This window comes from Poromitra crassiceps (assembly GCF_964638095.1).
Source record: "Poromitra crassiceps genome assembly, chromosome: 8".
Classification (NCBI taxonomy): Eukaryota; Metazoa; Chordata; class Actinopteri; order Beryciformes; family Melamphaidae; genus Poromitra; species Poromitra crassiceps.
Genome location: NC_139629.1, coordinates 7,547,946 through 7,562,560, shown reverse-complemented (window position 1 = coordinate 7,562,560; position 14,615 = coordinate 7,547,946). Strand labels below are relative to the sequence as shown.

At 42.6% G+C, this 14,615-nt stretch overlaps 1 protein-coding gene across 2 annotated transcripts; it reads right to left on the bottom strand.

Moving 5' to 3' along the window:
* Positions 1 to 325: 325 nt before the first annotated feature.
* LOC310781055 (uncharacterized protein) lies at positions 326 to 9,062 on the bottom strand. Of its 2 annotated transcripts, XM_083641589.1 has the most exons (10): positions 8,964 to 9,062; positions 8,603 to 8,778; positions 8,431 to 8,514; positions 8,225 to 8,295; positions 7,967 to 8,097; positions 4,244 to 6,301; positions 3,634 to 3,692; positions 3,492 to 3,558; positions 3,166 to 3,280; positions 326 to 1,440 (listed from the first exon to the last, which is right to left on the bottom strand). In XM_083641589.1, exons 1-10 carry the CDS (start codon positions 9,028 to 9,030, stop codon positions 1,320 to 1,322), a joined length of 2,949 nt encoding a protein of 982 aa, XP_083497715.1. In that variant the 5' UTR covers positions 9,031 to 9,062; the 3' UTR covers positions 326 to 1,319. The 2 variants fall into 2 exon arrangements, with proteins under 2 accessions (XP_083497715.1, XP_083497714.1); XM_083641588.1 differs by having other exon boundaries at positions 3,492 to 3,692.
* Between the last annotated feature and the right edge of the window lie 5,553 nt (positions 9,063 to 14,615).

The window sequence follows — 14,615 nt, the reverse complement described above, 5'->3', positions numbered from 1 at the left end:
AGCTAGTAGAAAGCCTTTTCTTGAGAGGGGTTAATTTACTACTAAAGGACACAGTGCAGTGTAGTCAGGACATGAACCTGACACCTGGCGTGCCCACACAGGCAGTCAAACTACCAATAAATGCAATAAGGTAACTGACTGTACTGTTGTTAAAATAAACATTTGTCGTGTGGAATTAAATTAAGCCTTAGAAATAAATTTTCAGAATTTGGCGGTGAAGCAGTTAGCCTGCCGTACATGGAAAAAAGAATCAGACCCATCTCTATAATTACATAATAATGCAATTTACAATAATCTCAGAGAAAACTTATTTATTCCATTTAAAAATGGGAAGACCTTGCACCAAGACATGAAAAATGAATACAACTTAATGAACGAGTAAGCTTCTGTACTCACCATTCAATTCTGTAAAACCAACAACTGTTACACACCAACGACAGGTTATGGTACTGAAATCCACATGAAAAAACGAAATCCCAAACAGGGTTGACTGCGGTCAAGCTAGAGAGCTGGGAGTCTTTCTAGGGAACACACGCCTTCAAAAGCTATGTGGAGCCAAGAGAAAAGACTTCTCAGGTGAACAGCATGAACTGAATAACTGATGCTCCACCTCTGTCACTCTTTGGCAATAACCAAGCCGACAACACTGGCCACGAGAAAGCACACATCCATCTTATTGTTTGCCATGTTATGTGTGCATATTGCAGGTACCAAAAAAAAAGAAAAAAAGTGCACAATCTTTGCACAGTCTAGAAATTAGGTGTATTACACACAAGCACAAAAAAAGCTATTAAAACAATTAAAACAAACCAAGTAAAATATAAATGATCCAAATTTGGCCTGTCTTATTGACTTTAAACTTTAGACTATAAACCTTTTACCTGGGCACTTCACACAGACTACCCAAAGTAAGACACTGGAGGACTCTTTTCCATCTGTACGTTTATTACAGGGGGTGACTGATGTTTCGACAGGTGTCTGTCTTCCTCAGTGTCCTTAGAGAGTCTGAGGAAGACGGACACCTGTCGAAACGTCAGTCACCCTCTCCAATAAACTTGCAGACGGGAAAGAGTGCTAAGACACTGAAAGTAAGACACTGACTAGTCTGCGTGATGATAGTGTAGGTAGTCTGCGTGAAGTGCCCAGGTAAAAGGTTTTTCTACATAGGGATATACAGTATGTAGGCAGAAGAAGAAAAAAAACCCTCCAAGGCACTCTCTTAAAAAGACGTTAAAATGCCTTTATTTTCATGGCAGTGTCATATTGGACTTTAAAAACCAACTTCGACACATTTTCTTCACTGTTGCACCGGGACGCTTTTATTCCGTGCTGGAATTCATTGTCTTCTTTGCGTTCTTCTTTTTCTTTCCTTTGCCGTCCTTAAATATAGGTGACCTCAGGAAGTCTGTGTCGGTGAATTTGTCGCCACGCCTCATTTTACTGTTGCAAGAAGAAGAAAAATCCATTCATGCATTTTTTGCCTTTGGCTTTTAAAATGATCATGATTACCATCATCATTGGGTAAAATACAAAAATGCAACACTACTCTGTTGGTTACATTTAGGGCGTTTCACACTGCATTCTCACACACACACACACACACACACACACACACACACACACACACACACACACACACACACACACACACAACACACACACACACACACACACACGTCTTTGGCCCCCTTTCACACTGGAAACTTTTAGCCCCGTGTTTAGAGGAAAAGTTGAGATTAAAGGGACAGCTCACCCTAAAATCCAAAATACATATTTTCCCTCTCACCTGCAGTGCTATTTATCCATCTATAGCGTTTTGGGATAGTTGCCTGAGTTTTGGAGATTTCGGCCGCAGAGATGTCTGCCTCCTCTCCAATACAATGGAACTGGATGGCACTCGGCTTGTGGTGCTCGAAGCACCCAAAAATATATATTTCAAAAACTCAACAGCATTGTCTCTTTCCAGTAGTGTTAATTTTGTCGTCTATTTTTTTATTTAGTCTTAGGGGCAGTTTACACGAGGACGGTTTCCTATGGTGACGGGGAATCATTGTATCGTTAGTGCCTCCCTTTTAGACGGCGACGGCGAATTTGGGCTTAGGAAACGACACATTTTTTTTTCAGAAACTCTGACGTGCCTGCACACGCAACACACGCGATTACGCCATAGCCGTGCGCGAGTTGGCAACCATTTTCAAAATAAAACATCAGTATGAATGAAGTTTGGCAACATTCAGAATTAAGCTACACTGCGGCCAACTTCAGTTACATGTTCATAACGTTACTGCTGCGAGGAGCCGATGGCTGTACCCGGTCGGCATTTAACGTTAGTTACAAAAGCACGTCGACAGTGTTTTCTCACTGCCAGTAGCCTACAGTAGGGTTTGACAGATAGCACACTCAGCGCTCCCGGTCCTCGCTGCTCGTTAGAGATTTCCATTTTCGACAAATATTAAAACTTTAAAACAGTTTGGGGGTTTTTTTAGCTTGAAAAAAGCTTTTTGGCAAGTCTAAATGACTGCGGAAGGCGAACAGCGCTCATGTAAACAGGGAGAAGGTGTGAAGGAAAAGGTGTGAAGGAAACGCTATTGTGTCGTTTCTTCCAGAAACTGTCCTCGTGTAAAGGGCCCCTTAGTCCTGTGTTAAATGTCCTTGTAAAATCACCCGGTTACTCAAGATAATGCACAGACTTTGTTGTGGGCAGTTTCATGTAGGAACTATTTTCTTTTGCAGTCTCATGTAGGAACTAGCTAGCAGCTAGCGGGTGTAGTTCGGTCAAAAGAAAATAGTTCCTCCATGAAACTGCTCATAACAAGGTCTGTGAATTATCTTGAGTAACAGGGTCATGATTTCTGGAAAGAGACATTGCTGTTGAGGTTATCAAATGTATTTCTTTGGCACTTTGAGCAACGCAAAACGATATACCAGTAGATGGATAAATAGCATTAGAGGCGAGAGGGAATATAACCCTGAAAAGGGCTGAAGTCTGGGTTAGCCCACTTTGGAATGTTCCAGGATTGTGCAAGTGTGAAAGCTTTCTTAACCTTAACAGCCCTCTTAGCACCAGCCTAAGAGCGACTCACGTGTCATGTAGTGTGAAACGCCCTATTATGATCATGAATCAAAATGAGTTTAGGACAGTGTTTATAGTGTAGAGGTCCTCACCAGTTGATGGTCGGCTCCTTGTAACTGACTTGAGCGTTACATCTCCGGGTTCGCGATTGCCTTCCGTTAGATGGGGTTGTAATGGTGTTGGGCAGAGTTGCCAAGACTTTTCTTGCTACAACACACAAAATAAAAGAATAAACATCAGTGCCTTTTAGAATGAAGCACTACAAACTGTCCCAACAAATAAACAAACATAACACACTAGTACACAAATATCTGATATTTTTTTATCACTACATATCAAATATCTGCAAATAAAATCTAACATGCATCCATATCAACACTCAAACATGTAGAAAGAGAAGCAATATAGGACACCACACCTGGAGAGGCTTCAGCTGTGACTGCAGCAGGCTCCTCCAACACTGCCGCCCTGCCTGGGGTCACGCTCTTGGGACGAGAGAACAGTTCAGTGTCCACGGCGGCGCCGACATCCCATGGTGACATCTCGTCTGTTATTATTACCAGGTCTCTCATGTTCTGATGAGCTGCCTCACCACTTTCATCGACGAAGACTCTTCTCGCTAAAACACACAAAATAAAAGAATAAACAGCAATGCCTGTTAGAATTAAGGACTACAAAGACTTCCAACAAATAAACAGACAAAATAACACACTAGGGCTGGGCGATATGGACCAAAAATAAGATTGATATCTTTTACTTGAATGGCGATACACAATATATATATATCTCTATTTTCTACAGTGGACTAAATGTTCAGTTGTAACTTGGTGCTTTCACAAAATGAGATTTTTGATATATAATCAGTAATGTGGATATGATGACTTAACTGGGTAATGGCAAATAATAGAGCAGTCTGGGAAGTTCAGAAAAATACATCACTTTACATGAATGTACCCTTTAAAACCAGGAAAAAATACATATGCCATATCACGATATTACAATATACAAAATCTACGATGACATCTAGTCTCATATCACAATATCGATATATTGCCCAGCCATACTAGTACACAAATATGTTTATTTTTTACATAACTACAAATAAAATCTAACATGCATCCATATCAACACTCGACCATGTAGAAAGAGAAAAAATATAGGACACCACACCTGGAGAGGCTTCAGCTGTGACTGCAGCAGGCTCCTCCAACACTGCCGCCCTGCCTGGGGTCACGCTCTTGGGACGAGAGAACAGTTCAGTGTCGGCGGTGGCGACATCCCATGGTGACATCTCATCCATTATTCCCAGGTCTCTCATGTTCTGATTAACTGCCTCACCACTTTCCTCTACTGTTGGACTACAGGCCAACGACACAGATGTCGTCAAATTGTTTGAGGGTGAGACCCCATCTTGAGTTTTACGAATGCAGACAACAAACGTCTCCCTTTTTTGTCTAGAGGAATCAGGTGGATTTGTAGCTTGTGTGGCTGTATGTAGCTTGTATGTCTCTCTGTGCGGTTTTGTCTTCAGATCCATCCTGTGCTTTGAGTTTGTGGCTTTGGAAGTCAAGCAATCTTCATGGATTTCATCCATCTCACTCATATCAGAACGTGACTCGACCACATCATCCATGCATGGACTGGCATGGAGGGGTTGGGTATCACTTGGGTTCGGAAGATAACATGTATTGTCCTGAGGCCTAAATCCTTGTGTGCTATGACTATCTTTCTTCTTCTTGTCATTCGAAGAGTCAACAGACTCATCCCTCTGTGTGGTTTTCTTCATGATGGTTTGGCTTGTTTTCGCCCTCCTGGCCCTTTTAGGTTTCTGAAACTCTGAGATTGTAGTCGACTCACTAGCCAATGGCAGTATTTCAGGGTTAGGACTGCTACTAAATTCCTCTGGAATGTCTCCTTGCTCCTGAGTGGCCACCCAAGGACGCTTACAGGAGCTCGCTGTTCCCGCAAGAAAGTCTCCATCGCTGTGCCTTGTGTCAGGGCAACTGTGTGGATTTGGTTCAGAACGCTGCCTCTCAACATTTGCATCCATATCTGCTGGTGATTCTTCTGCCACCGAGATAACAAATGTCTTTCTGCATCTTGTTCTGTGGTTTCCTCCATGTCTAAGAATCGGTATCTTGCTCTGAGATTTGTTGCCAATGAGTGAAAGACAGCTCACATGTTCTGACTCTTGCAGTGTGACATTATCTGTGCAAGCCAGGAACTCTTCATGTAACTGGTGGTCTTGGCATTCTTTCTTTTCTCCGTTATTTTCTTCTTCCAGTTCATCATCACGGTGATCTAACCCGAGTTGCAGAGTGTTGGACCCCTTTCTTTTACTTGGAGTTATTCTGTCTTTTTCACAAGATGGCAAATCACTTGAGATCACAAAGGTATTCCTTCTGACTGAGTGGTCTGTCTTAGAAACTAAAGAATTCTTCTTGCATTTTGTCTTGGACCTTGCCTCTTCTGAAATATCTTTCTCTGGTGAGTCTTTTGCACCATCTTTGCCTTTGGAGCACTGAATTACTGAGCCCATAAAATCATCATCCTGCTCAGGTAAGACAATGTCATGGCAGTGTGACTTGGCAGGGTCACATGACTTGACAATCTTCTTTGAAGTTTTCTGACGGTTGCGACTACGAAAGGTAATATTAGTTTGTGGATTGTTCGGCTGAAGCTCAGTGTCTGCAGAGGCCTCCTGTGTAAGGTTGTCTGCCTGTAATAAAGTGACAGTGGGTGCACACTGTATCTCAGTCAACCCAGAATCTGCATACTTCCGCGCCTCCTGATTCTCCACCCCACTAACTTGTTCCTTATTATTTTTTTCTTCCTTTTCTGTCGTCACAAATGTTACCTTCGTACGTGTGTTTTTCTTCCTCTTCAGTTTGCTAGAGCTACTCTTTTCTTTGCCATTGGTTTCCACAGTGACTACGTCAGTAGCATTAGTTAGAGTCATCTCCATGGTTGTGTCCAGAAACGCAGTTTTTTGTCCGTTATCAGTCCCCATAACTGAGCTGCTTGGATGACAAACAATGTCATCAGAAACGGATGGCTGTGGCTTTTCCGATGTGTTGTCAACAACTGAATTAATATCAAATGGGGACTGAGAGTATCTCTTTGAGAACCTCTCTACTTCATCCCTGGGGCTGCTGGACTGGCAGGATGTTCCTATTGGGATAGCTTGCATATCTGCACCCAAAAGCGTTTCCATATAATTTGTGGTATCTGTGAAGAAAATACATGAAAAATAGAACATATTTCAGTCAACTCTCCATTTGTACATTAACTCATTGAGTGCCATGGACGTCTTTCGACGTCCAATTAAATAGTGACGTAGAGTGCCACGGACGTCTTTCGACGTCCAATGCGTTTTTTGACGGTGGGACGTCGATCAAAGCCTTCCGCATCTCCTGTACAACTATTATAGCTATTGGAGGTCTATAACCTATTTTACAGAACCCTTAGGTGGCGACAGTGCTCTCCAGGTTAACAGAAAGGCAGAGAAAAACAGAGAATAAGTCTTTGGGGAAACGGAAATCGCATCGCATCCGTATGCATCGATATGCATGAAGCGTTTTAACGTTAGATGTGCCTACAGCAGCAGCAGCCAATCTGCTCCCACAATAGCTCCTCCATGTCCGCTGCAACAGCCAATTCGCATGATCAGCCGTGGATTTGTTATTATTCTCAACTGGAAGCATAGGAGCCGGTGACAAACACACGCGGAAGCTGTAAAAAAGCTGGATGTCGCGCACATAGACGGTCGCGCACCCTTCACAGTGCAGAGCAAACTCAGCAGAGAGCCACCTCCCATAAGGAGGAGTGTGCAGTTGAGGAGTGGGAGGGGGGGGGCACGCAGAGCAGCACACAACACACAACACCCAGACAGACCCAGGCAGCAGGACATTAGCTTCAGAGTCAGTGATGTGTTTGAAATGTTTAATTTCACAAAAGGGCCAATATCTCTAACCTGACGCTGCCAGATGGACGGTATAGCTCCACATAGGTTTCACTAAACCAGTCGATCTGGGTTTGAAGTCACCAGACCCGCTGACGGAGGCGGGCACTTTGTCCAAGCTACTTGGCAGGTGATTGGATGACCCATCTGTCTATCACCGCTGGTGGGTGTTAACTTCAACCAATCAGATCGCGGAAGGTGCCTGTGGATGATCTCCGTGGTATTCATTGATTGAGTCCTCGCGGTCGTAAAGTCACCTTCGAAGCATTTAGTTAGATTATAACGAACTAGTTGTGTGGCTTAGCCTTCCCAAATGTTGAGGGTCGTTTTTTAGAATTTAATACATAGAATTGGGAACATTACATTCAATTTCATTCAGACTGCCTGTCACTTCCGCGATGTTGACGAGTGAAAAGAACTACAAAGACCATGTACCCACTACTTGCCCAGACGAGCCTGCCCGCCTACGGCCGCCGCTGATTCGTCGGCCCGGCAATGGCCGGCATGGCTCGACCAATCATCTTAAACTGCCTGTGCGGGTCCAGACCGTCACGGAGAACCAAATGAAATGTGAGTTCACGTGACGGGCGGTTTACCAGGCTACAATATCTCAGCTTCTAGAAAAAAAAAGGCTCTTTTTTGTTAAATCAAGCTATCTTCTCCGGCTGATAACTAAAGAACGGAAAATGATATCAATAAACCTGTTTTTGCTGATGATAGAAAAGAGTCTCATCGTTCTTTTTGCGTGTTCATTGTTTACATAGTAATATCACACAATATTCTGTGGGCCTCGAGAAATCACGGAAAAAAGCTCTGAAACTCTGGCACAGGGAGCGTCCGTTCTCCAAAAGTGGCTGGCACTCAATGAGTTAAAGCATAAAATAATGTGCAAGTAATTGATTATAAAAATTCAAAACCATATATTCTCACACCTTTAGAAGTATGGCTGGACTTGCTAGGTCGGCTCTGGATACCTACAATGTTTGTAGAATTTTCTTTCTGTTTAGTGGAACACACCTCATCCCTTGAAAGATCTGGCTGAGGAGGTAACTGAAATGTAGGCCTACATAAGGGAGTTGGAGAGGGAGGGATGGGGGAGATGGAGGGAGGGAGGGGAGAGAGATATTCATTCAAAAACATAAAACTGTGGTTGGTCCAAAAGCATATATCTAGCAGAGACGTTTTCTCACCTTTCCATCTGCATATCGCCATCATTAGTGTTGACAGATTGTCTGTTGTAATCAGACGGTTTACGTAGATCCTATAGGAAATATTTCACAAAGACGTTAGTCTGCTTCCGTTTTCTGACATTTTCAAACCCTGAGAAACTTCACAGACAACAAACATGCCACAGAAAAAAATATGTTGAGAGATATTGAGACTGAGGCATCCTCACATGCCACATATCAGGAGAGTAAACGTCAGCAATCTTGCCAAAGTGCTGCTGAGTGTTGCTATGGAAGTCTTTCAGGATGAGGAGCTGTTGGAGAACAAAAGAATGAATTACCGGTACAACCAATTCAGCAAGGGTAGATCTCTTCATACTGTTAGGACAAAACCAGACCAACCATTTTACTCTCCTTGCGTCTCATGTCGGCCAGCTCGAAGCGCAGAGTAGTAATTTGCTCCTGCAGGTATTTATTTTCCCTCTCCACCTGGCTTCTCATCTTCCTCTGGGTCTTCAAGGCAACAGCCAAGTCCTTGTTTTGGCTCTTCAGAGAGACCTTGAAGAAGGAGGAGGTATCTGGTGTGGGCATGAAACACCAAAGAATCAACTCACGGTATAAGATAATTATTTCACGTTTTGTCTTCTTGCAGCCAAACAATGTCTGAAAAGCATAAAGCTAATCTTTGTAGCTAGTACAACACATTTGAAGAATGCAAAGCACAACATCTGCTCATAAATGTGTAACTGAATGGCACACTCACGGAGCATCTTATTCTTGATCTTTGATGCCGCAGCCAAAGTCTGCTTGGAGACCTTTCGGGGCATCATTTCACATTTCTTCGTGTGCGTGGTGGAGATGACTGAAAGAAAGCACAGCCGTTAGACATCGTTACGACGGAGGTGCCTAGTCCGATTGGGTTAAATTCAGAGCTGTAGCATAGACTGTAGGCCTGTAGTGGTGGCTAAACGCACATAAACGCCATTTAGGTACCTTTTTCAATGCTCTGCAGCGTTTAGGCACCTTTTAAGATAGTTTACTCACATGTTTTAATCGTTCATGCACTTATTATTGCACGAGTTTTAAAACATACACAGTGGGGTACACTGAATTAAACTGACAGGTGCGTCGGAGGAGGGAAAACCTGACTGAATCAAAAGAAAATAACTCCCGCACACTGTCTCCAAATGCAAAAAGTTTAATTAACAGAAAGAATAATGGTCCTAAGACGATCTTAGGACCAAAACTCCAGGTGAGACCAAGTCAACTTCGCTCCAGTCCCAATTCATTTCCAATATGTTTATTTTGAAACATCATAATTGAGACATGGCATTAAATAGAATCCAGATGCCTCTTTTGAATATAAAATAAAAGCAACAAATAAATACATCAGACCAATTGCAAACAAAATCATCATATCATATGAAAACAAACTAAAACTAAATAGTGCATGAGTTTGACACCCATCAGTGTAATCAAAGTAATCCTAATCCATGTGTCTAAAGTCCAAAAATGTGTCTGCTTGATTCAGTTTGCAAAAGTCGAAAGTTAAAATCATTAAGAAGAGTTTAATATCTTTAGAATATAATTTTCATATTTTTTTATTCAAGGGTTTTTGCGAGTAGCATGACTGACGTGGTTGTGACAGTATGGCAGCAGGATAAAGCCAGCAACAATTTTAGGGTGCAGTTGTTTCAGGTTGTTTTAGGGTTAGGGTTAGGTTTAGGGTTAAGGTTAGATTTAGGGTCTGGGTTAGGGGTTTGGTTCAGAGTTCAGTTCAGAGAGCCATGTTTGGTTTGCCTTGTGACTGCAGAGGGCCTGTCAACTCCGAGCCAATCAGCATGCAGCTTGAGAGAGATGACGCCCCAAACAACCAATCACCTTCTGCAGTGGGCGGCGTCCCGCAAAAAACGAACTGTCACTGTTTAACCCATGGATGTATTAAAGAAGGTTTAACCTTGCTTCACCAGGCTCTTCTCAGCGAGAAAGAGCCTGGCCTCCATTCACAATTGATTTTGTCACCCTGCCTGGTTCCGGCCTAGAGCCCCTAGACAGGAAGTAACAGCGGAAAAGACCAAATCACCGTGACGTCACCATGTAAACAAATTTACTTCCGGGTACCACTTGGGGAAGGCGGCAGGTTTAATGTGCGTGTTGTCAAATAAATGCTGTCAAACCCTCTCGTTGTTTTCGGCCGACTACTTTCAATTTAAATGGTTAAACGGTTGGTAAACATGCTTGTCCGACGTATCTAGCCTTTCTTCTGTGTTTGTTTTATGTAGTGTTAGCTAGCTAATAACGTTTGTTTGTCTGTCAAACTCGCTGTTTTTTGCAGACTCGTTAACGTTACAGACAGAGCTGCTGACACCACGTTAATTTAATTTAGCTTCAAGTCTACTCTGGTCTGGTCCAACAGTTGCCCCTTTCGGAACTGCTAACATAGCTTACGCTACTAGCGTAAGCTATGTTAGCAGTTCCGAAAGGGGCAAGTCCAACAGGTAAATTAGCTAGTCTGGTCTCCACTAACTAGTGAAAGTGTTGTTATGAATGATATTAAACAACAACACAACACGGACGAACCATTTTTGTCTTCTTTGTCTGTTTTTGTCTTCAACACGTCAGTACAACAAAACAAAAGATGGACGTACCGAACGAAGTTTTTGAAGAAGTTCTTGTAGAAACATTGCGGATTCACAATCTCACATCTTTTAAGCCAATACAGATTACAGAAGCTTTGCATCAGACAATTAATCGAGGAAAGAGACGTCAAGCAATCGGCAACAAAGACGTTTTTGGCGCACTTCTTTCCGATGTTCATTCTGGTTCCTTTACGCCCCCATGACAAAAAGCGGGGTGAAAGGTGCCCAGACTAGTCACTGTTTGCTACATGGTTTGCTAGCTCTCAAACTGTCGCCTTTTAAATATCATTTAAAACAGAGATGCACATGACATAATTCACCTTAGCTGCTCTCGGGAGCCCGCTGAGTCTGTCAGTGAAGCAGCTAGCCGGCTGCTAAGTCACGTTATTACTGCTGGCCACACGACAGAACCAACACCACCTCCTTTAAAACACTTAGCTAGTTAGCTAGTAGCTACTCGTTACCGCTGAAATAAAGCGAAAAACAATACTAAGGTTTATTTCTCTCACTTTTGCTTTTCTGCGAGGGACATCTTACCTTAAATGTTGCTTGTCAAAGGCTGAAAGACGCCGCTGGAGAAGATGCTCACAGGTTGCGTTGCGGTGCTTTAAATGATCGCCCCCCTGTGGCGGGAGTGATAACTGCCTCCAGCGGATCTGAATCAACTGGAAACATATATTTTTAAAATGTATTATTGATTAATACCCTGACTGTCAATCTGCAACTAATGCAACGGTGCAATGAGCGTTGCGGGTTGTATTTAATTACTAATAATAAAAATAATAAAAATCTACGTGACCCCGGATGTAGAATCTTGCCGGGCGAGGTCACTGTAGCCAAACAGGGTAACAAAGGTAACGTTAGCATTAGCATATTATTTCCTGCTTATATCCTTTAATACGTTTAATTTACAAACAGAAGACTCTTATGTGTGGATGATATTATCACGAATATGTGGAACCGGGGCTCCGTTAACTCAGAGGAAGAAGAAGCTCCTCTTATGGACTCGAATGGTTTAGCTGTGAAGCTAACGTTATCGTGAAGCTATTGGAGCTTTGAAGGATAAAGTTGGTCAGTAAAGTCACTGTGTGAAAATGAAAATGTCTAAAGTGAAGTCCAGAAGCTGAGGGCGGTGGTGAAGCAGCGCCTAACTGCGGCTGTTGAAGAGATATTTGGGCTGTTTGATAGAACGAGAGCAGAGTACGAGGAGGAAGCTACTCGTTCACAGGAGGAGATCGACAGACAGGGAGAACTGCTGCACGCTGTGTGATTACACAGAGACGCCTTGCCTCCAGACTCCAGCTGAGCAGCAGGAGTGGAGCTCCAGTATGCACCAGGAGAACCCAGAGCCCCCAGACATGAAAGGGTTACAGGAGGAACTCTGGACCAGTCAGGAGGCTCCGGAGCCCCCACACATGAAAGATGAACAGGAGGAACTCTGTACCAGTCAGGAGGGAGAGCAGCTTCAGGAGGTCCCAGAGCCCCCACACATTAAAGAGGAACAGGGGGAACTCTGGACCAGTCAGGAGGGAGATCAACTTCATGAGGACCCAGAGCTCCCACACATTAAAGTTATTATTAAAGAGGAACAGGAGGAACTCTGGACCAGTCAGGAGGAAGAGCAGCTTCAGGAGGACCCAGACCTCCCACACATTAAAGAGGAACAGGGGGAACTCTGGATCAGTCAGGAGGGAGAGCAGCTGCAAGGGCTGGAGGAAGCTGATATCACAAAGTTCCCATTCACTGCTGTTCCTGTGAAGAGTGAAGATGAGGAAGAGAAACCTCAGTCCTCACAGCTTCATCAAAGCCAAACTGAGGAGAACAGAGAGGAGCCTCTAGCCAGCAGCTCAACTGGACAGATGAAAACAGAAGCTGATGGAGAGGACTGTGGAGTATCAGAACCAGCCAGGAACTTAGATCTTATATACTTCTATCCAGACAAGACTTCAGACTCTTCTGAGACTGAAGACAGTGATGAATGGATCGAAACTAGTGAACCTCAGTCAGGTTTATACTCACAGAAAAACAGTGGAGTTATTGGGAAGAAACACTTCAGCTGCTCAGTTTGTGGTAAAAGATTTGGTAATGAAGAACAGTTGAAGACACACATGATAGTCCACACAGGTGAGAAGCCATTTAATTGCTCAGTCTGTGGTAAAGGTTTTGATCAAAAAGGAGACTTGAAGACACACATGATAGTCCACACAGGAGATAAACAATTTAGTTGCTCAGTCTGTGGTAAAGCTTTTGGTCAAAAAGGAGACTTGGAATAGACACATGATAGTCCACACAGGAGATAAACAATTTAATTGCTCAGTCTGTGGTAAAGGTTTTGGTCAAAAAGGATACTTGAAGATACACATGATAGTCCACACAGGAGATAAACAATTTAATTGCTCAGTCTGTGGTAAAGCTTTTGGTAAAAAAGGAGACTTGAATAGACACATGATAGTCCACACAGGAGATAAACAATTTAATTGCTCAGTCTGTGGTAAAGGTTTTGGTCAAAAAGGAGACTTGAAGATACACATGATAGTCCACACAGGAGATAAACAATTTGGTTGCTCAGTCTGTGGTAAAGCTTTTGGTAAAAAAGGAGACTTGAATAGACACATGATAGTCCACACAGGAGATAAACAATTTAATTGCCCATTCTGTGGTAAAGGTTTTGGTCAAAAAGGATACTTGAAGACACACATGATAGTCCACACAGGAGATAAACAATTAAATTGCTCAGTCTGTGGTAAAGGTTTTGGTCGAAAGCTAGACTTGAAGAGACACATGATAGTCCACACAGGAGATAAACTATTTAATTGCTCAGTCTGTGGTAAAGGTTTTGGTCGAAAAGGATCCTTGAAGAGACACATGATAGTCCACACAGGAGATAAACAATGTAATTGCTCAGTCTGTGGTAAAGGTTTTGGTCGAAAAAGATTCTTGAAGACACACATGATAGTCCACACAGGAGATGAACAATTTAATTGCTCAGTATGTGGTAAAGGTTTTGGTAAAAAGGGAGACTTGAACAAACACATGATAGTCCACACAGGAGATAAACAATTGAATTGCTCAGTCTGTGGTAAAGGTTTTGGTCGTAAAGCAGACTTGAAGAGACACATGATAGTCCACACATGTGAGAAACAATTTAATTGCTCAGTCTGTGGTAAAGGTTTTGGTCGTAAAGGAGACTTGAACAGACACATGAAAATCCACACAGGTGAGTAAACATTAATTCAGGGTACCCACGGTCATGGAGAACCTGGAAAAGTCATGGGATTTCAAAATCTTGTTTTCCAGGCCTGGAAAAGTCATGGAATTAGTCAAATCCTTGGAAGTTTAGGAAAAGTCATGAAATTGTGTTGTCTGTAATGAAATTGTGACAGTAATCTTCCCGTGGATAACCTTCCATGTAATGTAACATAACAGCAGATGTATTATCTAGCTGTTGACATAATGTAGCTCTAATATGTGTTGATTTTAGTGCTTCTTGTATTTTATATTAATATTTTTATTGAAAATTCCTGTTTTAGTTCAATAGCTAAGCTTCTATGATGCAGTGACACTAAAGCACTAAAAATCCATATAAAGAGCAGCTGTGTCCTATTTGTCCTAGGTCATCATTTCTAGTATTGATTCAGAGTCATCGCCTCACATTACATGGAAATTCTATTATTGATCCACCTTGAAAAGTCATGGAAAAGTTTTGAAATTGTATCCATGAACATGGTTCAACGTTCTCTTTATTATACCCGACGGGCAATTTGTGGTACAGCCAG

Bases quoted from the DNA above. Each gene is read 5' to 3' on its own strand.
- LOC310781055 (XM_083641588.1), bottom strand. From the start codon at position 9,030: ATGATGCCCCGAAAGGTCTCCAAGCAGACTTTGGCTGCGGCATCAAAG. The intron at 3,281-3,491 runs GTGTGGTGTCCT...TGTGTGTTGTAG, and splicing joins CACAGCTGAAGCCTCTCCAG to CAAGAAAAGTCTTGGCAACT. The intron at 1,441-3,165 runs GTGAGGACCTCT...TTCTTGCAACAG, and splicing joins AAGGAGCCGACCATCAACTG to TAAAATGAGGCGTGGCGACA.